Source organism: Aedes aegypti, chromosome 2, assembly GCF_002204515.2.
Source record: "Aedes aegypti strain LVP_AGWG chromosome 2, AaegL5.0 Primary Assembly, whole genome shotgun sequence".
Taxonomy (NCBI): Eukaryota; Metazoa; Arthropoda; class Insecta; order Diptera; family Culicidae; genus Aedes; species Aedes aegypti.
Genome location: NC_035108.1, coordinates 24,635,097 through 24,658,908, shown reverse-complemented (window position 1 = coordinate 24,658,908; position 23,812 = coordinate 24,635,097). Strand labels below are relative to the sequence as shown.

Here is a 23,812-nt window from a genome sequence, read left to right as displayed (position 1 = left end):
TGACAATGCTCTTGAAACTTTAACAAATTCCATTTTTTGAAGCCAGGAGCATTGCAATTCCTAATTGTAAAGTAAAATTTAAATCCGTGATTATAGACGATGATCTTGAACTCTTGATCCGTCTTAAAAACGTGAGGAGAAGGCAACTTCAACGCACTCGCGATCCTGCTATTTTCTACATCCTCAATTTTCTACATCCTCATCAAGAAACTTCCAGAAGCTTTCATATTATTCTTGGTTGATGTATTGAACAAATGTCTTCAGTTGGTAGATTTTCATGAAAAATGGTAAAATGCCAAGGTTTTACCAATTCTAAAACATGACAAAAATCCTGCAGCGGCTTCTAGCTATCGTCCAATCATTTTTTGCTTTTCTTCTCCAGTAAACTTTTTGAAAAGGTCATATTGAACAGAACTATGGTCCACATCAACGAAAATTCAATTTTTGCTAATGAACAGTTCGAATTCCAGCATGGACAGTTGACCACTCATCAACTTTTACAAATTTAATTCGTTCCAACAAAACTGAAGGCTTTTCTACTGGTCTTCTAGACATAGAAAAAGCATTCGACAGTATTTGGCATGAAGGCTTGATTTTTAAATTATAAAACTTTAATTTTCTAACATGCATTGTTAGAATAATCAAAAGTTATCTGTCAAATCGTTAACTTCAGGTTAATTATCAGAAATCCAGGTCTGAAAGACTTCCTATAAGAGCTGGTGTTCCCCAAGTCAACATTTTGGGACCAATATTATACAATATTTTCACATCTGACTTACCTGAGTTACCACAGGGATGTCAAAAATCTTTGTTTGCGGATGACACAGGCCTCTCCGCCAAAGGACGAAGCCTGCGTGTCATCTGTAGTAGTAGATTGCAAAAAAGTTTGGATACATACTTGCAAAAATAGAAGATTTTTCCTAATGCTTCCAAAACTCAACTAATAATATTCCCACATAAACCAAAAGCTCTTTATTTGAAACCTTCAAGTAGACATGTTGTCACGATGAGAGGGGTTCCAATAAATTGGACAGATGAAGTTAAGTATCTAGGGCTCATGCTAGATAAGAATTTAACTTTCAAAAATCACATTGAGGGCATTCAAGCCAAATGTAATAAATATGTAAAATGTCTCTATCCCCTTATTAATAGAAAATCAAAACTTTGTCCTAAGAACAAGCTTTTGATCTTCAAACAAATTTTCAGGCCATGTCGTATGCTGTACTCGTATCGACTAGCTGCTGTAATACCAGGAAGAAAGCTCTGCAGAGGATTCAAAATAAAAATTTTAAAATGATTCTGAAGCTTCCTCCCTTGTATAGTACTAATGAGTTACATAGAATATTCAATGTTGAAACATTGAAACAATCATCGAATAAAATTATTGATAATTTTAGACAAAAATCTTTTCAATCTTCTATTACCACCATTAATGCGTTATATATTCAGGATCAGTTAGGTTAACTTATTTGAAGGCGTTTTTTTCCTATAAACAGGCGAAATCAACTCTCATGTAAAATTCTGAACTGCTACGGCAAAAAAATGTAATATGTTGTTAACAAAAAAGAAAATAAAGCTCAAATCAGGATGTTGTCCAATACAGAACACCTAGATATAAGAAATGAATGATATATTTGAAATGATAAAAATAAAGGAATAACACAATATCCATTTTGCTTGTTTGCTCATTTGCTCAGTAACAACAGGGTGAACACGAGGTTATCAATGGCTTTCAGAGCGAGATCAGATAAAGCGAGAAATGTCCTCTATTCAAAAATTTTCATCTGATCATCAGCCTACAGGCTGATCATGACACACAACGATGCGTGTCAGTGTATTGACCCAACCGTGCTCACGTGTCACCCCATTCGATTGTTTGTTTTGCAGGATCCCCTTGGCAATTGGGAGCTCATTCCGCGCAGCATACTTCATCATCACAATCGTGTTCGGGCAACATGCTTCGACGATTAGCAGCGGTCTGTTATCAGCAGCAAAGGGCGCTCCCAGCAGTGGCGACTTCGATGGGCGTTGCAGACGGGCCACTTGGATCATGTCGGCGACACCTCCGAATACGTAGCCGCCATCACGCAGCTGGTTATCACGACGACAGCAAAAACAGATCACTAGATCCAACAAACGGCGACAGCGAAAACATCCCATCGGCCAAGGCGTAAGTAAATGCGCGAAAATGGTTAATAACAAAAACAAGAGGCGTCGCAGTTGGTCCGGTAGGCGCACAGGGGTTCGGTTTTGTGAAAAGGTGGCGAAAACCCATCCTGACAATCAGATGCTTATTCGTGATCAAACGTCAACATCCCACCGCAAAATCGCTAGTGTTTGGAGGTGATGTTAACCTCCAAATTGCGAAATCATCACCTCCAAGTTAGTTCTAGTACCCTCCGTCATATGAATTATGGTGGCGCGTCGATCGTCACAAGTTTCTCGTTAAACAGTCAATATGCGCATTTCATTCCGTATAAGATGTTGTCAAAACGCCTTATACGAATAAAAGTGTAGGCGGTATTGTAAATATTTTATATAATAATAATAGACATATAATTCGAGTGTATTACGACCTAATCGGTAATGTCTTCTTCTTCTTTTTGGTAGTACGTCCCCACTGGGACAGAGCCTGCTTTTCAGCTCAGTGTTCTTATGAGCTCTTCCTCAGTATTAACTGAGAGCTTTCTTTGCCAAAGTTTCCATTTTCGCATTCGTACATCGTGTGGCAGGTACGATGATACTCTATGCCCAAGGAAGTCAAGGATATTTCCATTACTAAAAGATCCTGGACCGACCGGGAATCGAACCCAGACACCTTCAGCATGGCTTTGCTCTGTAAGCGCGGACTCCAACCACTCGGCTAAGGAAGTCACTTGTCAAGATCCAAACTTGTAAAATGTCATAAATGCGCAGCTATTGCCATGACTCTTCCAATCAGAACCACTGCGAGGCGACGATTTTTTGCGCACCGTTACTGCTTGATAAGCGAAGCGCTCGGCATTTGGGTCGCTTTTCGCTAATCACATGTGAAATATTCAGACTGTAATAAATAGCAACCAGACGTGGGGCTACCCGTAGATACACGTACAGAAACGTAGAAATTTTGTTATCAATGCTCACTCGCGGGAATCTCCTCTGTTGCCTGGGAGACCGCCGCTCAACGAGGAAGGAGCACGAGGCCGAGAATCCATAACAAGTAATTTCCTGATATTTTCGATGCTCATTCAGAGTTTCTGGTTTGGCGGGTTTTGTTTAGCACCTTCGGGGAATCAAAATGATAGCTTGGATGGACGAAATTTGCGTTTGAAGTATAACTTCTTGATTTGGCTGAAATTCAACACATGTAAACAGTTCAATTTTTGGCAAAATTGTTTTTGACAAAGTTGTTTTGGACAGTTTTGTTAAAGCGTAAACACATAGTAAAATTGTTGGGAAAACACGGTGTTTGTTGTTCTGGGGATCTCAATGGCTTGTTGCAGAGGGTACAAAAACAATGATGTTTTTCACAATAAAGACATCACATGGTGCGGGTATATGCTGAAGACTTTTTTTATTGATGGAATAATTAAAAAAATCTTAGCGATCCCCGCTTTAATACAATTGACTGTCCACATTTCGGTACTGGAAAACCCGTCCAGATACTGACAGATAAATACAAAAGATAATTATTTGAAGAGTAGTGGATTAAAAATCCCACCGAAACTAGAACAATAATATACAAAGAGACGCAAGAGCGTTGTCAGGTTTCCCATCAGAAGAGGGAAACAACCACAAAAGATTATTTATGAATTTCAGATGGTACAAAGAATAATGTTTTAGGAGCATTTTGTTTGAATTGCGTTACGCCCCTTGGCCTGGTTGTCAGCTTAGTGTTTTTATGAGCATTTCCAAAGTTATCAATAGCTGAGAAAAAAAAATTATCTCTGCGCAAATTTTAACAAATCTCCTCTCGCAATTTCAAAACTTGAAAAACTAAATAAAAAGTATTTATTGGAAAAAAGTTGAATAGGCCACTTTTATTTGAGGTCTCAATTTTATTATTTTTTTTTCGATTTTCATTACTCTTTTATTAGAATATATGTTCAAAGGGGGATCAAGTGTCTCCTGCAGAGTAACAGCTCCATTAAGAAAAAGGATCAAGTCAGCTTAAGTTTATGAAGAAACCCCACCCCATTCTATTCTCACAATACACCCGATTCTGTTTTTGCACGGATTTTTTTTACACGGCCGTGCATAAAATTTTACATACTATTTATATTGCCAAAAACTTATTTTTGCATGAATCATCGAGAAATGGTGTTTCTTTTTTGCACGTTTGAAATTCTGAACTGCAAACTTTAACATAGAGTAAAGTGGGGCAAAAGTTCGAGTGGGGTAAGAGTTTCTTTTTAAGATTTCAAGCTCAATTCAAAACAAATCTTATAAATGTCATGGTGGTTCGAATGCTATTTAAGTGAGAGACTTTCACTCTAAATATCATAAAAATCGATTGAGATTTGGAAAAGTTATGGCTATTTGTTGTTTTTCGATGTGAATATTGTAATTTTTGGTCACACTTTCGTTGCATGGAACCAATTGAAGATAAAATCTTTTTCAATATTTTATATAAGGGCGTTTCTAGGCTTATCATAAGGTTGCTTTGAGGTGTATTACTTTTTGCATAAATGCATAAACAATTTTTGGCCCATAGTGGGGCAAAAGTTCGAATCAGTGGGGCAAAAGTTCGACCCATGTATAAAATCACGGAAAAAATTGTAAATTGCCTAAAAGTCACATATTATCCTCAAATTTAGTTAAATTTGTTTGATCGTGTGAAAACTGTCACCAAAATTTTACATTTCCACTTAGTTTTGCGAAAAACTGCTATTTTTGAGTATACTACAATCAACCCGGTTTTGGGCAATTTTTTGATGAAAATTTAGTGTGTATTTTTCGTCAAACTTAAGTTTACGGCTAGTGTAAAGTATGCCTGTCATAAAAGGATCGATATTTTGTGTTTTAGCTAGTGAACTTTTGCCCCACACTAGATTCGAACTCTTGCCCGAGTTCGAATAAGACACTCAATTTTGAAACTGTTATAACTAAAAATGGGTAAATATTTTGACACAAGTTTGTTCAGCAAAATTATAGCCAATATGTTGAAGGTTCACTGTATGGTATTTGTTTTGTTTTAACTGCTATTGTTTTTCTGGAAACTTTGATTATACCACTAAGGTTGAACTTTTGCCCCACCTTACTCTATACGTATACAAATTCTATGTCAAATCGGTCAGTCACAGAACTCGACCCTCTTCGATTTGCAGTAAATTTTGCATATGTTTTCGGTATGGTAGAATAAGTGTTTTCTCATTGAAAAATGGATCATTTTGACTCAAAAAAAACTTTTGAAAATGACCTGTAAGTTTTTGTATGCAATTTATTTGAAAAACTTTAACTCCGAAACTGTTCATTTTGGAGAAAAATGTTCTATGAAGAAGTTGTAGGGAACCGTTTGGACTACATGTAAAAATATACACTGAAGGAATATTTTTTATTTTCATTAAAAATTCATAAATAAAAATGAAATTTTAAATTACATAAAACCCCAATTTTGATTATTTTTTTAAATTTTCACCATAGAATCTTGATAGGAAACAGACGATTGGGACAAAGTTTCATGATGGAGAAATTTTAGAGAAAAAAGTTTTTTTACGAACTTTTGGCCGACCCACAAATTTTTTTGTCAAAATTATTTTGTTCTGATGATACAATAAGAACCCAAGTATTTTAAACCATAATGAATATTATGATCACTTCTACAGAAATAGTCATTTTCGAATTATAGCAAGTTTAGTACAAAAAAATCATCAAATAATAAAATTTGCAATTTTCATTGGTTTTTCGAGATTCTCGATCAAGAAAAATACCTACACAATTTTATGGAATGATTCCTAGAGCATTCCACGAATTATTACTGGATTGTTCTGTTCGCTGAAAGAATTAACGAATAATAACTGAATATGAATGAAATTTTTCATACAAAAAGCATTACGGAAGGGGAGTGGGTCAAAAACTTCCAATTTTGGCGCTACGTAAGTAATGGACGCTGCCTAAGCGGAATCGCTTGTAAAGTTCATAGTAGAATTAAGATGAAAATCCGGTAAGTCAATACTGATGAAATGAATTTCTGAAATCGCGTTGTGAAAAAATCTGATGTAATCCCTGGAACTATTTCTGAAGAGAATCTCAGAAATTTGTATACTTGAATATCAGAAGATTTTCTGTGAGATTCCTGTCGAAATTATTTTAAGAATGTGTTTTAAATGTTATGAATTTCAGGAAAATTCAAGATGAGTTCATGGTGGCCACCTCGGAATAATTCTAGTTGAAATCCGTAGAGGAATTCCATGAGGAATATCAAATCCTTGGAGAAATCATTTGAAGAATATCTTTATGAATTCATAAGACAGTAAATAAATTTTTCCTCGAGCATTTTTTTTTGGAAAAAATATTATCAATTTTTTTGAGCTGAATTACTAAACCAGTGTCGAGTTGACGTTAAATCAATAATTATCAAAGTTCGAGGTATGACTGTATTGCTTTTAAACATACAATGAATAACTTCATGGAATTCTACCAAGAAACCTCCAAAAACTTCTGTAAGAGTTTATCCATGGTCTAACCAAGTATTCCACTAACAAAAACAAAATAAACAGATTTCATCTCGACGATTGTATACGATTTCTACGATATATACGAATTTTCTTAGTTCTCCAAGGGTTCTACAAGCGTAACCAAGAAATGTTGTAGATCTTTTGGCATAACTTTCCGGGCGTTCTTGGATGACTTTGAACTTGTGGTGTATTCACCAAGAATCACAGTTAAATTATTCAAGTATTTCTGAGTGTGTACTAGATTCTAATTTTTTCAACATGTAGCCACATATGCTTGTAGATTTGATGACCTATATTTTATAAGGCTCTTGGATGACCCAGATTGTCCACAAATATTTTTTCTAACGCACTCTATTAAGCCTTAAAATCCCAGGATACACCTTGAACTGCACACAGGATATATTGCTGTGTTGATTTTCGTCAAGTAATGCGATGTCATAGATAGATTTTTCTTGCTAGGTCGGCGGCGATTTAGATAATCGTTGCTAGGTGTCCTTTGATTGTTCTGTTTTACCGCATTTGGAGCACATTTGGTGAAGATTTGCACCTTAAATGCAAACAGCAATACCTTGGCCTCAAACGGATATCTCAACATCCAAATGAGCTAGAAGGTTGGTTTCTTCGACAAAGTTATTCAGCAGATCAAGGGCTATCAGGCCATGAGAAATCTGATTGAGAATGCAACCGCTAGGTGGTGCTTATGACAAACTTTCTTCAATCGTCTGTATCTCAATATCCTTATCAACTATAAGGTTGGTGTTTTGGGCGAAACTACTCAGCATATTATGGGCAATCTGATGGTAAAAAGCCCAAATGTATATTCATCCGCCTGGTGGCGGTAGTAGAAATAAATCTTCAATCTTCTTTACCTCAAGATCCTTATCAGCTAGGAGGCGGTGTCTTCGGCAAGGATATTCAACAGATTGAGGGCTATCTGGACTCTGGAGCTACAAAATATAATCGAGAACTTATCTGCTAGGTGACGCTAGTAACAATTTTCTTCAATTTTACGTATCTCAAGAACCTTATCAACTAATAGGTTGGTGTCTTCGGCATAACTATTCAGCAGATCAAGGGCTGTTTGGCGGTGCAGAATTTTCTCGCTAAGTGGCGGTAATGACAAATTTTCTTCGATCGTCTGTATCTCAAGATCCTTATCAGCTAGAAAGTTGTTGTTTTCGGCAAAGATATTCAACAGATTGAGGGCTATCATATTAGAAGTTGGTTTCCATGGTTTCCCTAATAGTCTTTTGATGCGCTGCTGCATAGATTTTGTGTTTTATTATGTACTAGTGGTCCCGGCAAACTTCGTCTTGCCATCAAGTAGGCTGTTGAAAAATGCTATGAATCGTCCCATACAAAATGACAGTTCTGTTCACTCTCGTTTTTTTCCAATTTTCCTGGTGAATATCATGGGATTTTCATACAGACAAACACGTCGGAACCCTTGACGAACAAAGCGGATAAAGAATCATCCCGAGCCGTTCACCCATTCATAAGCCATTTCGTGACATAAAAACACCATTCCATTTTTATTTATATACAGTCATCTCTCCCTTACTCGATATTGAAGGGACCATCGAGTTAGGGAGGTATCGAGTTATAGAACACAAAACCAGTGCAACTGCGATTTGAGGGACCATCGAGTTAGCCATGAAAACCAATTTTTACTTCCAGAATTAATTTCAAATTATTTGATTTACTGGTTTCCGAATTGTGGCTATTTAAAAATTCAAGGTTCATCTCGGGCTTTTATGGGATAAGATTTCATTACTTCATATAGATGACTTCGTTGAATTACTAAGAGCACGTTTTACATCAATACTCGTCACTATGTCACTTATAAGGTACGTAAATTGAAAGACCTATATTCCAGTAAGTTCTTGGATGGCTGAGTACATCTCTTAAAAGCGGCACTAAAATACAAAAGCAAGAAATTGCTCTGAACTTTTTTGCATATGCAAAGATTAGCAAAGCTTCATATACCCTGGAATACTTGGAGGGTATGTTCCAGAGTATTCTGAAGTTTATGACAGGTATAATCAATAATAATGTAACATAGATTAAGCACGTTTCAACTAACTACAAAGCAAATGTTAAAAACACATCACAATACTTTGTTGTTTCCCTCTATGGTGAATTAGAACAAAATTGTTCTTGCGTCAGGTGATCTCATAATTGCTTGAAACTTTCCTTATAGAAAATTTTTCACACAATTTTCTCCGCGAGAAGCGTGGATATCTGGCTATTTGGAAAGAAATATATCGAACAATATTTTGTGTTACACTGGCTGTTGCCTTTTTGATGGCTGCTTGGGCACGTCAGGAGTTAATCATCAATATTAACCTCCTTTTCCCGAGCAGCCTAGATAGCCGCGTAGTGTCGGTAGCGGTTGTTTCAACTGGCTAAGAATTAACACTACGGATTGCCTGTTCCGGTGGTAAAAGTCCACCTCACAGGTGACCCCTAATTTATGGTGTGATGCGTACCGTGCCTAAGAATGAATGGTTAGGGGGGTCTAAATAAAACCTAACCGCAAACGGAGCCTGTGGGGTACCAGGGCGCCCTCCACAGTATTGAGTCCTTCCTGTGCTACCCGGAGCAATGGTGCAGGTGACCTTGTGTTTCTCCGAGATAATCGGCTGCCCTTCTTCAGTCTCTATCTTGAGGCTTAATAAGGGTGGGATTATGAATATGTTGACATTTAATTTAAATTATCACCTATATGGATTCGCATTATGCGTTTTACACAGTGTATTCTGTGCTCTTTCGCCTTTGGCGACTTTAAATAGATACCGATCTGGTTTTTTCGTTGCTGGTCTTTTTCGTGCTGAGATTGCAAAAAGCTTAATCCTGCCTAGTTTGGGTAGTGGCTACGGTTAGGTTAGCTCAGATCAATCTTCAGCATAAAAGAACAGCAACGATCAATCTTTGCAGACTCATGCAAAATGGTGCAGCCCAAGTGGCGCTAGTTCAAGAACCCTACTTTCGTAGAGGGAACTTCTATCTAGGTAACCTTGTGGACCCAGTTTTTGCTACTTTTAGCAAGCTTGAAATGGCAAACTCGCGCTCCATGCCCCGCGCATGCGTGCTCGTTAATAAAGCAATCGTTGCTACACTCATTTCTGAGTTAACTACCAGAGATGTATGTGCTATCACAATCGATGTTTCTGTTGGTGACCTCAACAGGAAATACGTCTATTGTTCGGTATATTTACCACATGATGAACCATCCCCAACGGATGACTTCAAACGAGTTGTCGTACACTGCGTAACAAAAGGCCTTCCGCTGATTGTGGGCAGTGATGCCAATGCTCATCACATCATCTGGGGCAGCTCGGATATCAATTTGAGAGGCTCCAGTCTGATGGAATACTTAAGTAGTACAGACCTTGGATTACTTAACATAGGCAATCGCCCAACCTTCATGGTTTCTAATAGAGAAGAAGTGTTAGACATAACGCTCTGCTCGAATAGAATCAGTCACGAGTTGACGAATTGGCATGTATCAGATGAGGAATCATTATCTGATCATCGCTACATCTTCTTTGAACATTCAAATGTAACTGCGCAGACTTTGCGTTTTAGGAATCCCCGGTCAACAAACTGGGAACTCTACATTGAATTGGTTGCGACCAAATTTCATGGATATTCTCCGTCCATTGAAAATCCAAGTGATCTGGATGATGCCGTTGATACTACAACATCCTACATTATGGAAGCTTTTGAAGAAGCATGTCCTCTGCGGTCTGTAAAGACTACAAGAGGGACCCCATGGTGGAATTCCGATCTGACTAGACTCAGGAAACAATGTAGAAGGAGTTGGAACAGACGCCGTTCAGCTGGATCAGAGTCGTTCAAGTCAGCTCGCAAGGCTTACAAGAAGGCTCTTCGTTCTGCTGAACGATCCGGCTGGAAAAACCTTTGTACAAATGTTTCCAGTTTGAGTGAAGTCAGTCGGTTGAACAAAATTCTTGCAAAATCTAAGGATTTCCAAGTGAACGAAATTCGCTTACCTAATGGTGACTTTACTTCTTCCGATGAAGAAGTTTTAGAATGTTTATTCAATACACACTTCCCCGGATGTGTGGACATAGCATCTACGGATGAATCAAATGTCTTTTCATGTAGTTACGAGTCTCTGGCCTCGGCTCGCAGTATCGTAACTACTGAATCGATTCAATGGGCACTTAATAGTTTTGCTCCTTTCAAATCTCCAGGAGCGGATGGGATTTATCCTGTTCTGCTCCAAAAGGGATTTGAGTTTATCAAACATGTTTTGAAAAAGCTACTTGTAAGCAGTTTTGCTACCGGGTACATTCCCAAATCCTGGCGTGATATTACTGTAAAGTTTATCCCAAAAGGAGGACGTGCGTCGTATGAGGAAGCGAAGAGTTTTAGACCAATCAGTCTGACCTCTTTTCTTCTGAAATGTCTGGAACGGATTATCGATCATCACATCCGTGATGTTTATTTGGCAAACATGCCTCTTCATGTGAATCAACATGCTTACCAATCTGGAAAGTCCACTGTGACTCTTTTACACAAAGTTGTATACGATATCGAGAAAGCATTCGCTCAGAAGCAATCGTGCTTGGGTGTTTTCTTGGATATTGAGGGTGCCTTTGATAACGTGTCTTTCGATGCCATATTGGAAGCCGCACGAAACCATGGGCTACCTACAATGATTACCAATTGGATTCATCAAATGCTCAAAAACCGACATCTCTTCTCGACATTGCGTCAATCAGCGATTCGAAAATTGAGTGTTTGCGGATGCCCCCAAGGGGGAGTCTTGTCACCACTTTTGTGGAATCTCGTAGCAGATACGCTATTGAGGCAACTCAATAATTGCGGTTTTCCAACTTATGGATTTGCCGACGACTATCTAGCTCTGATAGTTGGTATGTGCATAAGCACCCTATTCGACCTGATGCAAAGTGCTCTTCAGGTAGTCGAGAGTTGGTGTCGCCAATATGGCCTTTCGGTTAACCCGAATAAAACATCTATTGTTCTTTTTACGGAAAGACGAAACCGCGATGGAATTCGACCTTTACGTCTTTTTGGCACTGAGATTAATGTGACTGATCAAGTAAAGTATGTCGGAGTCATTCTAGATTCCAAACTTTCATGGACACCTCACATTGATTTCAGAGTCAAAAAAGCTTGCATGGCCTTCGGTCAATGCCGGCGAACCTTTGGTAAAACTTGGGGCCTCAAACCCAAATATATCAAATGGATTTACACAACAGTTGTTCGACCAATATTGGCATATGGATGTCTTGTGTGGTGGCAAAAGGGCGAAGTGAGAACAATCCAATCAAAATTGGGCCATCTCCAAAGGATGTGCTTGATGGCGATGTCTGGTGCGTTCTCTACAACTCCCACAGCAGCGCTCGAGGCCCTTTTCGACGTTGCGCCACTACACATATATCTTAAACAAGAAGCACTTTCTTGCTCTTACCGTTTATGGGTACTGGATCTACTGGAGAAAAATCCAGTGAATCGTAGATCTACACACACTTCGTTGTTTCCACTTTTGGTGAATTGGGACAAAATTGTCCTTGCTCCAAGTGATCTCACAATTGCTTGTAACTTTCCTTACAGGACATTTACCACACAATTCCCTTCACGGGAAGAGTGGACGTCTGGCTATTTGGAAAGAAGTATATCAAACAATATAGTATGTTACACTGATGGCTCCCTTCTTGAAGGTAGAGCTGGTGCAGGAGTATATTCTCGTGAGCTAAGGCTGAATCAGTTTTACTCACTTGGTAGAAACTGCACCGTTTTTCAGGCGGAAATATTTGCTCTTATGTGTGGAGTGCAATCAGCACTTCAACAGCGCGTAATGGGTAAAGTCATATACTTCTGTTCAGATAGTCAGGCTGCTATAAAAGCTCTCGCTTCGGCCAACTCAAGGTCGAAGCTTGTTATCGCATGTCGAACTCAAATTGAGGAACTGAATTCAGTCAACTCTGTAAACCTTGTATGGGTACCTGGCCATTCTTCCATCGCTGGAAATGAATTGGCTGATGAGCTAGCTCGCGATGGAGCATCGCATGACTTCATTGGCCCTGAGCCGGCTATTCCAATTTCGAAGTGCTGGGTGAAGCTTCAGATAAACTCTTGGGCGGCAACTCAGCACAAGCAATATTGGAATAGTTTGGAGTCGTGTCGTCAAACAAAATTGTATATTACTGAGCCATCTCCAAAGGTGGCGAAGTATTTAACAAATCTGTCAAAGCAGAATTGCAGTCTCTTGGTCAGAGCGTTGACAGGCCACTGCCGACTCAACTATCACATGGCAAATATTCAGCGTGCTGACTCATTTGTGTGTGATAGTTGTGACTCCGATTATGGAACTTCGTATCACCTGATATGTAACTGTCCAGTTTTTGCGCAAATGCGATTCCAATTACTTGGTAAACACTTATTAAGTGAAACTGAATACAGAAGCCTGAATCTTCAGGACATCCTGTTATTCTTAACCCGCTGTGGTAATGAGCTATAGGCTCTCTTTACGCTCACGCGTTTTGCAGTGCCCTTTTTAGGGCGCTGTTCGAACCCATTGTGGTATGGAGCTACATGCTCTCATTTCGCTTATGCGATCTTCCCTCTTCAAGGGACCCACTCCTATTTCCTCCCATCTTTCCCTTCCCTTTCCTCTCCCATCGGGTAGATGATGAAATAGGCTCAAATATGGCGATGGCACAAATCTCCCAACTGGTGGGGAACGTGCCTTTGGAGCCGGCCTTCTGATACCTGATATAGAAAATTTTTCACACAATTTTCTCCGCGAGAAGCGTGGATATCTGGCTATTTGGAAAGAAATATATCGAACAATATTTTGTGTTACACTGGCTGTTGCCTTTTTAAAGGAAAAGCTGGTGCTGGTGAATATTCTCGTGAGCTATGTCTGCATCAGTTCTACTAATTTGGTAGACACTGCATCGTTTTTCAACAATAATAGTTGCTCTTTTGTATGGAGCGCAATCAGCCCTTCGGCAGCACGTAATAGGTAAGGTATTATATTTATATCTGATCGGATAGTCAGGTTGCTATTGAACCTAATGGTTCGGAGATTTCAAGGTCGAGGCAAGGTTTTGCATGTCGAACTCAAATTGAGGAACACAATCCAGTCAACTCTGAAAACCTAGTATGGGTACTTGGTCATTCTTTCGATGACTTGGTTTACCTCTTGGAGCAATCCAGATAACATTGTGATAAGAATGCCTGTGGAAATCAAAGAATTGATGAGATTAGTTGGATTGATAGGTTGAATTACGTAGAAACATTGGAATGATAGTGGCAATCAACATATAATACTTGGAGAAATGAAACAACCAGTTGAGTAGTAAAACATACTGCAGTTTCTTTATGCACTCATGTCGAATTTTCTTGACGAGCCGTTCGAAAAATTCTTAGGAGATTTTTTATGCAGAATGCTTTAAAACATCTCAGTTTCTAGTGTAGAACTAGCCCTCGTGTGTTAAAATACACTCTAATAAAGATTTAAAAAAAAAAAAAAAAAAAAAAAAAAAAATCTCAGTTTAAATTATTGAGAATTTCCTGACGAATACCCTGCAAGAATCACTGTTGAAAATCTTTGATATAATCATGGTGTTTGGAAGAATGCGAGAAAAGAGGCATGAAAATTAATATAGCAGAAATCCCCAAAATAGTCTAAACCAACTTCTAGAAGACTTTTATAAGTTTCATCACATGTAACGATTGTCGGTATTATTCAATAATCTTTAAAACCTAAGAGTAATTTAAAAAATCTTTGTACAAATTCCACGAAGAATTTCTCAGGAAACAGAAATTGGTTTAACTCCTGTACAAGCAGCATCATTTTTTCACCACAAAAGAATATTTAAATCGCTTTACGGTTGCAAAATAATGTATGCAACCGTTTTTGAGAAATTAACATTTATGTTTCTGGTACCGTAATCCGGGGGCAAATTGGTCACTGGGGTGAATTTGATCAGGTCGGTATCAAAAAGCATTTTCTTTCAAGGATGCTTAATACTTCGTTTGTATCACAGACATTTCATGTTTTCTTGTTTATAGATGTCTAATGATAATTTTAAACTATTTCATTTTAATTAGAATTAGTTTTGCCTAGAAATATTCACAGGTTTTGAAGGTGTTTAAAAAACTGTTGGAAAAAATCCGCTGATGCTAGGCCTGCAGACAAACTGCGAGTGTTAAAATGATGATTTAGCTTCAGTGTGAACTGCTGAACTCATTTTGAAATCGTACAGCATAACAAGAATGAATGTTTGACCATAAAATAGTGTATTGTCAAATAAAGTGCTTATTTCAAGGGAAATTGCATACATTTAGGCGTATCATGCAGATTTAGAAAGTTAAATTTTGCATTAAATAATGATATACATGAGTTGTAAGAATTTTGACATCAATTTCAAATTCAGGAGACCCAAATTCAGAAGATAGAAAAATTTTAATTTCGAAACTAATCTAACAGTAATGAATTTCGCCCCATTGTTTCTTATTCAATTTTTGACATTAAAATTAATTTTATGAAATTTTAATTTCAATTTCATAAAAAATTGATGACATAATCTGATAGAGATCAATGGAGTACTAATTTTCCCAAAAAAAGTTACATAACATGACAAAAAGTGATTAATTTGGTTCCTCTTTATTACCTATGTTGTGGACTTTAAATTTTTTTGTTTCGATAAATTGACTTAGAACAAGATGGAACTCACAAAATATTATATGGGAAGTGTTGGTCCTCAAGGGATATTGGAATATCTTCGTAAACAGATGACCAATGGTTAATATCGACACATATTCAAAAAATAGGAGAGAACTTATGAAAAAAAAATTGCAAAAATATCAAGAAACGAAAAAGTTATCGCGGTTTGAACAAGTTTTTTTTTTAACAAAAAAAAGTTGGAAAAGTGGATTTTAAGGAAACTTTAAAATAATTGTTGAACAAGTTGCAGATATTGAATGAGATTCAGGTCGCTTTTATCAAGAAACCAGGAAGAGGGTCCTTAAAGGAATTCAATAATCCCAGAAAAAAATCTGAGAGGAAATTTATTGAAAGTTTATTAAGATTAACACAAAAATATATGGACGGATTGATGATAAATTTCTTGCAAATCCTAGAGTTAATTCGATTATCGTAAAAAATTTCATGAAATTTTTTGGAGTAAATATGAATTACAAGGAAAAGCAAGCCGTAGAAAATTCCTGATGAAATCAATAAAAACTATTCTTCAGTGTATTCATAAATTCCTAAAATAATTCATAAAATAATTCCTGAAAAAAAAATTGCCAAAACACTTTGAAGAAAATGTAGAGGACTTCCTGGGAGAAATCGCGCCCTTGAGAGATCTCTTGAAAAATTTCTGAAAGAAACCTGACTTGTTAAATTAGTTATTTTGAACATATATTCTAAAAATTCTAGCTCTGATTTTTATCGAACCATTTAAACTATGTATGTATCATATGTGTGGTAAAAATCGAATTGTATGGCGAATCCCATGAATTTTCCAAAAAGTTTATCTTGAAGCAAATAAACTATGAAGAAAAATTAATGTTTGAGATATATTTGTTTAATCTTTTAAACAAATCACTCAAATGTGATTTTCATCTATCGCACAGGGTGAGGTGTCACAGTCTCGCTTTACCTCCTCTGAGTACGTCCATAAGTTGAAGTATATCCGTGTTTTGTTATTGTTTTGCATCACTTGAATCTAGCGTAGATATTGTCACGAAAGAGAAAGATATTGTATGCCAATTGATATAGTGTACGAAATCATCGACATAGAGAGTGATACCAAGATATAGAACATCTAATGCACAGAACTTCAATTGATAGATCGTTCGATGTGTCAGGTGGTCATGTTATAGTTAAAAATAGTTCAGTTTACCGTTACCCATTACTCAGATTAATATTTAATTCACACATTCGAGCTGAATCAGAGTTATTTAGACAACAAATTTTCTTCCAACTGTCTAGAACAAAAGAAAATCATACATCTATAGCCATCAAAGTTGTTACATTTCGGCACCAATTATGCACTTTAATTGCTCATGTAAACACAATCAATCAACATAGATTTAGCAACGTAAACACAGGAGGCTGGTGAACGTGATTCAGAACAGGCCCAAAATTTAGGGCCTGACACGTGTCATTTAGAGGACATTGGAAACGACGTGAGAAATGGATCGATCATCAGAAAAAAAAGAGATAAAGTTTCGCGACTAATGTGGCCTCCACACCCTACCAGAACGGTCTGGAATCTCAAGGATTCTAGGTGTGAAATGTTGCTCGAGAGCGATCGATGATTATCGACTTTGGCAGACAGATTGGAAAACAAAATGGTTGTGAATCAGATGAGTTTGAGCAGTTAGAAAAATCAAATGTTCAAAGCCTACTATGATTATACCCATAATTCAAGGTCAACATTTGTTCGAGTCATTTATCTACGTTTCGAAAATTCACGCGGTTGTAATCTTTCCTCGTTGATTGAAGCTTTCACACATTCCCACTGCATGTGGAAGAGCTGAGATAAGCAAACTGATAGTACAACAAGTACCATTTATTGGCAATTTTACTACAACATTCACTTTCACATTGTTTCCCGGATCGGAAAGCTATGGTCTAGGATCAAACCGGTTATCCGGCAGGGCATAGAACTTTACAAAACACTGACGCATGGCTTCCTAAGCCCGTAATGAAGATTGTAAACAGATTATGAGGGAGATTAACTTTGCGATAGATTGTCTAGTCAAACAGTTCAGTTGTGAGCTGCTCTACTGACAGACAATAGTGTACAAATGTGGTGAAATTATGTCGTTTTAAGGTGCTTTCATTGCTCCGAAAATCGATACTTTCTGTACAATCCTTCAGGAAATGCATGCTCAGGAAACCAAGGTTCCGATTGAGCTTCGGTAAACGATAAATGACGCTTGACTTTCAGCTAAAAACTCAGAGTTACTTTTGTGTAGAAGCTAAGGAATTCGACTGATGCATAAACCTCGGAATGTATATTAGGAATAAGATTGATCAGTATTTGTAGCAGTTGTAATCTTTCCTCATCGATTGAAGCTTTCACGCGCCACGGGTGCTTGTGGAAGAGCTGATAACACAACAAGTACCATGCATTGGTAGTTTTACTATAACATTGACATTCACATCGATTCCCGGATTGGAAAACTATAATTTAGGATCAAACCGGTTTCCTTTCAGGGCATAGAACTTTGCGAAACGCTGACGCATGGCTTCCTAAGCCTGTAATGTTTATGGGCAAAATTGAGTTCTCAAGTACTCAAACAGTTCGACATTGTTGATAATGATAAGAACTACTTTACTGACAGACGATAGTGAACAAATGTGATGAAATCATCTCGTTCTTAGATGCTTGATTGGCCTAAAAAGCGACACTCCTTTCTAACGTGAAAACATCTCTGTAGAATCACTCAGGAAATACATGATCGGAAGGTCGAAATATGCACATCTGTCAAAATATACAAACTCTAGTGGAATTAAAGTACTAGATAGTACTAAATTCGGTTTTTCATAATTTTATACTATTTCACTAAACAGCTCGGTGTATTTTCAATAGTTAATAGCTTAAAAACTGGACACGCTTTGATAAAAAAGACACTCCATTGCAATGGATTTAACAATCCTAAATTAAGTAAATAGTGGTATTTTGGAGCTTGAGACAAACATATGTTTTGCAGTGCAAATGATCATTTTTGAATGACAAACATGAACTTGTCTTATGCCCTGGAAAATAGATAAAATTTCAAATCTGAAAAGATTTGAAACCGAAACTTGATTCGAACCAGACACACAAATTCATCAGGAATTAATCTCTCACAAAAGTTTTAGTCACCACCCCCAAAAACATTGTAATACTCTAAGATGTCCGTTTAAATACCCTACAAACAACTCTATCGACAAATCTTTGTTTCCCCGATAACATATGCCAATAATTATCGATCGAGTACTATTGGAAACACTCCAGCACCAGCAGACCATCCGTTTTCGCTAAGTACCCAATCATTGGTCCGACAAACATTCGTTCCCAGTTAATTACATTTTACGCTTATCAGTTGTCGTCTAATCTGCTTCACCGAAGCACACGTTCGGCACGATAAGCACTTTGGGGCAGGCACTTCCCACAAATGGCGACGAAGAAGGCGACAACGACGCGACGTCGCCGAAGATTGCCAAACAGGACAGTTCATGTGATAATCAGAGCGCCAAAGCCACTTTCATGAATGAAAAACGAACGATAACCAGACGAATAAACAGTTCCGAGAAACTCTACGACACTGCAAGATAACACAATCAATCAGCAGAAACACTTATGCTTATCTGGTCATGATTTTGAGCGTTTGCGGGTGCATCGCATCGAGATCTGCAAATGCGGAATTCCCTCGGCCTCGATCGATATGCGAGGTTGCGGAGTTGAAAAAGTTTCGCCAAACGATCGAACTACGTTTCAGCGATCACGTTCTTCGATCGATCGATTCGCAGTTTTTCTTGCCGTGCAAAAAAGTGATGTTGAGCGTAAGTTACAAGCCATCATTGAGGTTGGACTACGTACCAAAATTATGACTTAAAACCTTGCTTATTGATGACCGACTATGAAAACGGCTGAACTTGAGCATAATATGCTGATCCATGCTCCTCCTAGCATCTACGGTTGAACCAAATGTCATTTTATGTAGTTACGGCTCGCAGTATCGTAAATACTAAATCGATTCATTGGACATTTGATAGCTTTGCTCTTTTCAAATCTCCAGGATCAGATGGGATTTCCCAAGTAACCAGTGAGCACGATAATGCGGCACGGTAACAGCATTATATGCGCATATAGGGTAATAATTTGATGCATGTCAGTTTAATATACGCATATAATGCTATTATAATGCCAGAAAAGGCGAAATAGTGTGCTATTATAATGCAAAGATATAACCGTGCTTCTCTGCACCACTAATGCTGATATAAGACCACGTGAAAAACGTCAGTTCTGGACAAACATTTGAAAAAGACTCAAGAGGTCTTGAGCCGTTTTTCAGAAACGTTGCTGTTGAGCCCTTTTTAGCCCGCCCACGCAAATTAACACCACTATCAGAAAGATTGGTGTTAGCTCTTCCTGATAGTGGTATTGGTGAGCGTGATCGAGTTGAATTGGGCTCAACGGCGTCTTGCAAAGCCAATGTTTACCAATGTCGATGTGCCCTTTTGAAAGGTTTGTCCAGAGTTGTTTTCGCCAGGTTTTTAGGGCGAATATTTTGTGCTTTCGCGTACGCAGCCAGAGAGCTTTCGCGTATGCTACCAAGCAGCTGGTACACGAGGTAAATAAATGAATGAAAACGGAAACCTCGATACTATTCAAGATTGCAAGAATGTAATAAAATGATTTAGAAAATACTTCTCCGTATCAGACTTATTCATTATGGTGGTTTTCATCCTTTTGAAGATTTGCAATTGCCACATTTTGATCCTCGTTTTATGATGATGAAATTCCTCATTTCGCGTCTCGAACCTGTGACACCCGTATTGTTGAGTTGTTAAAGTCATGCTCCTTTGCTCCTTTGGCCACATAAGATGAATAATATTGGAAAGAAAAGTGACCAATTTGAACTATCACTTTTCCTCGTTATCAAACCTGCAATTGTAGTAGTGAGAAGATTTATGTTTGACTCCCTCTTACCACTATATGCAAACATAAAGCACGTGGTATATCTGTCAAAACACTGAATGGCATTGCGAATGTAGAGCCAATATAGTGCTTATTTAATACCTGTATTCATCAGGCTTAAAAGCATTGATGATACAGTATTAGGGTTTCTATGCAGCGGAAGAGCTGTTATAAGATGTGTAAGCATTTGTAGTGCTATTATAATGCATGTACGCATGTGGGTTATCTTTTCTCTTCTGAAATGCCTGGGATTCTCAATCATCAAGTCCGAGATGTCTATTTGGCCTGTGGTGTGTTTGGCATCCGTGATGTCTACATGCCTTTTCAGGTGAATCAACATGTTTTCTAATCTTGAATGGCCACTGTGACTCTTTTACACAAAGTTGTATTGTAATCGAGAAAGCATTCGCTCAGAAACAATCATGGATATTGGGAATGCTTTTGATAACGTGTCTTGGACCCGAACGCCACTACCCCCAATGCAATTACTCCGAATGAATAACATTTTGAGATTAATTCTGATCAGAAGGCGGGAAGATAATTGTACGGTTCTTTATGAGCATGAAAAGCTTTGCCTTAACAATGTATTTTTCATGTATCTGATGAGGTATTTCAATCAACTAACTATTGTTGCTTTGCCAAACAATTTGAAGAAAGATGATTGGTAGAATTAACGTTTGCATATGCCATTGATTCCTTTGGTAGCCCCAAATACCGTATAACTTTAACAAATGGAATATTAAAAGATAACGAAGAAGTAAGCTTTTCAGTAAATAGTTCTTTCATATTTAGTTTCGTTTGGCTTTATATTTAAATTGTAGTGATATTCACAAAGACACACTACAATGCTCTGAAGAACAGCTTCTCTCGAAAAGAAGAGAGGCGGCGTCCACAAATTTCGTAACGCTCGAAGGGGGGGGGAGGATGTAGGCTCAAACGTTACGACTCATACAAAAATTTTAAAATTTCCATACAAAAAGCGTTACGGAGGGGGGGGGAGGGGGTCGAAAATTTTCAATTTTAGCGTTACGTAATAAATGGATGCCGCCAGAGAACCTAATATTAAAAACGATAGCTATAATAGTTGCAAAATTACGATGTGGTAAAGTCTCCTTTTGGATGCTGCTACCCACTTTTTTCATTCATAATATTTTAGATGTCGATGCTCAAACCCCGACACCTCTTCTCAACATTGCGTCAAGCTATGATTCGTAAACTGAGTGTTTGCGGATGCTCCCATAGTGGAGTCTTATCTACCTTCAAAGTTGGTATGTGCATAAACAAAGCATCCTGTTCGACCTGAACGGGTGTGATGCAATGTGTATAAATAAACGACTTTTCACGTAAATCGTTATGTGACTGCTGGTTGTCTGGGGGTTGGGTTGCAAAAGTTGGAAACCTTACTTACGTCGTTTTGTGAATCCGGTAATTGAAACGTTCTTAACCTTTCGGTTGTCACGCGAATTTTTGTACAACTTTACAATACTTTGTACAACACCCTTGGTTTTTCATGTTCAACATGAAATACCTCGTGATCTAGATTGAACATAGAAGAACCATCTTCGACAAAGTTTTTAGAAAATCAAGAGCTGACATGTGGTGGTCATTCAAATGCGGAAGTGTTTCATGCACACTTTTGTTTTTCAGATATCTCAGGAGCCTGACCAGTAAGAATGATGGTAGTTTCAGCAAAGTTGTTCAGTAATTCAAGAGCTATAATGGTTCGAGCTAATTGTTTCAAAATGTTTGTACCAGGCAGCGCTAGTGAGCATGGAACTTTTGTTTTGCGGATTTATTATAACCCTGACTACTTTGAAACATGGCATTTTCTGAAAAAGTGATGCAATAAGCCAAAAGGGCAGTGTTGCGATGGATCTTCTTCGTGAACAATGATCGACGCATCTTCGCGATCCAACATTCGCCAAAATTAATTTTTCATTTTTGCGTCACGAAGAGCATCGCAAATAGCGAACGGATGCAACGCTGAATGAGCAAAATGAACACACCGGTAAGTGGTTCGTGAAGCCTTTCCACTCGTAGGATTCATTTATCCACGCGCTGTTCATTCTCGTGATTCATTGCAAGGTTGCTTCTTCTCATAAAGTCAAGCTAACACTTCACGCTAAGCCAGCTCCACGCAGCGCATGTGTTAAAATTACACAGAATGAGACAACAAAGCAGAACTGGCTGACTGAGTGAAAATTCTGTGTAGGTCGCTCTCATTCTGTGAGTTGCCGACGTGTTGACCTTCGGCTGTGCGGGGATCGATGGAAACGGAACTGTCAATGATCTCCCGTGCGGCAGCAAACAGTTGTCCGTTGGTAAGATGGGAAGTTTTCTGAGATGTTTTCTAGCGAAAAGCCGGAAAATGGTCGCAAATGCGAAAGTTTTTTTCCCCATTTGCTTCCGCTGAAAAACTTTAAAATTGGAATGTTTTTTTTTTAATGTTTTCAGAAGCAACACAAAAATGGAAGCGAATTCCGTATTCCAAGCGTTCCTCCTCTGTGCGCATTTTACTCATTCAGTTTTTTTAAACACAAAACTGTATACAGCCCCTTTGCACAGAATCTGTGCTGCACGAAAAGAGGTCAATTTTGTGCGCTCGGTACTTGTTTTTTAGAGGAGCAAGTTTAGCGTGATTATTAAGAGCCCGCATGAAGATGATCGAAACGAATATTTTCCTGCTCTTCGCGAAGAGCAGGCAGTGTGGATTGTACACGCAGCGAACTGGACTATCGAATTTCATACATTTTGCCTTATGAAAGGTGGAACGATTATTGCAATACGAACGCTTTATGTATTGTTTTAGCATCACTCCATACCAAGGCGTCGATAGGCGCGTGGTGTACGCTCGGGCCTATCGATCGCAAGGTTCTTGGTTCGATTCCAGGTTGCCGCGTAAACGTTTTTTGTTTTCAAATTCTGGTTACATAAGGCAAATTTATGAATTTCAACCCGATTTCTTGTGGCGAATTTTCATAAGGGGTTTCTATGTTTATCGATAGTTCATTTGCCTGAGTGTACCGTTCACATTACCGAGCGATGGAAAATCACCCGATGATAGCGTCGGGAGAAACAGCGATCCGAAAATGAAACACGAACGAATGAAGCGCCCGAACGGTTGTTTGTGTTTATTCGCAGATTCTGTTTTGATGCCTACGAAAATTCATCGTGCCTCGCGTTTCCGATCGTTGTTCAGCAACATTGCAAAAGGGAAATGAGTGTATCAAACAAATTTCAAAATACTTATTTTAAGCAGTTTTGTTATCGGGTATATTCTAAGATACTTGTGTGATATTTTTGTTACAGTTATTCCGACAAAAAAACGTACGTCACTCTAAAAAAATCATGTGATTTTTCTTTTTTTGGATGCATATAAAATAAGCGAGCCGACGTAAATTTGTGTTCAAATTCGGGAGAAGCCGACCTTAGTACCATAATTCGTGTCCTCTT

General features: G+C 38.1%; 1 protein-coding gene across 1 annotated transcript in view; it reads left to right on the top strand.

Annotated features, from left to right (window-relative positions):
* The window catches only part of LOC5568478 (electron transfer flavoprotein beta subunit lysine methyltransferase), a 126,696-nt gene that overhangs the window by 82,171 nt on the left and 20,713 nt on the right, over positions 1 to 23,812 (top strand). Inside the window, exon 2 of the mRNA XM_021840291.1 lies at positions 1,888 to 2,170. Coding sequence (XP_021695983.1) covers positions 1,956 to 2,170 — 215 coding nt within the window. The 5' untranslated portion in view covers positions 1,888 to 1,955. The remainder of the gene's footprint in view (positions 1 to 1,887; positions 2,171 to 23,812) is intronic.